General features: G+C 48.0%; 1 protein-coding gene across 1 annotated transcript in view; it reads right to left on the reverse strand.

Annotated features, from left to right (window-relative positions):
• Positions 1-231, reverse strand: part of LOC122814111 (vomeronasal type-2 receptor 26-like) — a 192498-nt gene extending 192267 nt beyond the window's left edge. The window contains exon 1 of the mRNA XM_044086726.1: positions 133-231. Within this exon, the coding sequence (XP_043942661.1) occupies positions 133-231 (99 nt within the window). The remainder of the gene's footprint in view (positions 1-132) is intronic.
• Positions 232-1280: the final 1049 nt, after the last annotated feature.

Raw genomic sequence — 1280 nt, forward strand, 5'->3', positions numbered from 1 at the left:
TATACAATATTTGCATATGTGTTGGTCACTGATGTTCCCATGGCCACTCCTGCCTGTTGAAAATAAGGTTCATCATCAAAAAGAAACATTTTTTGTTAATACTAGCTCCAGAAGTAAGCAAATATTCTCTACCTCATTTTCTGGCAAAGACACTTCATTATTTAAAAATTCTTGTGTGGCTTCAAGCCCATAATCATTCAGAATTACCATGAACAGGGAAGTTATATCCATTGTCATAAGTAAATAACTTATCAGACTTCGTTTTGTCAGATGCCCATATTTCATCACTGGAGAAGGCTTTAAAGTTTATTCCAAGTAGTTCAGATGACATACCCCGGGATTCATGAAGCTCGGTGCAAGGCCGGTGTAAGGCTTCTGCCGGCGGTGCAGTGAATAGTCGGCGTAGCAGCGCCATATGCATAGTAATGAGTGCGCGCCACAACCACAAACACGTGCGTAGGGCACGTGAGCGAGCCCAAGTAGGATGCGTCCGGAGGCGTGGCCAAGCCGGCAGGCGATGAGCAACCTAAAGTGCTGACTCCCACAGTCCGCCTGTAATAGTAACCGCACCAGCCAGAGCCCGTGGAGAATGAAACGTACACAGACCATGCAACATAGTACCTGTTCCAACAAAACGGAGAACCAAACATTAACTCACGAAGTCCTAAGTGTACCCATCCAAGGAACAAAGGATACGCGTAATACCGTGTCCGTCCCGCAATGCACTGTCAGTGGGCATACCCAGTGAAGGTGTACCGCAGCATGTCAGTGCGCCGCACCGACATAGAAGTAGCGACATGGGCATGGTCACCAGCAGTAGTGAGAGTACACAGCCGGGTAGCCGTATCGATATAACAACAAGAAGGAAACAAGATACCCTAAACACAGACAAACATGTGCATAGCAACATGTACTACACCCAGCAACGTGCCCGTCGCATACACATAGGACGGCGTATGCCTAAGCGTAATATCCAGTAGCAGAACTCATGCATGCAAATGTAATACACAACAGCCCCGTCATAGCATGTAACCCGCACCCATGTATGACCGTGCACCCAACCCAGCTAGCAGCCTTGCGCAGCTACACACCTACACACAATGGGCATACCTGAAATGTGGTAAGAAGTATTGTCCTAGGCAGTGCCACGCGGGCAAATATGTACCCCACATGTTAACAACCCACCTCAGGTATAGATATCCTAATGGCCGCATGTGAATGTGTCGGCAGAATGTGTACATCCCGCATGTGGTATGGACCTGTCGAAACCCCATAGGCGT

This window comes from Protopterus annectens, chromosome 10.part0 (genome assembly GCF_019279795.1).
Source record: "Protopterus annectens isolate FY-2018-M chromosome 10.part0, PAN1.0, whole genome shotgun sequence".
Lineage (NCBI taxonomy): Eukaryota > Metazoa > Chordata > Ceratodontiformes > Protopteridae > Protopterus > Protopterus annectens.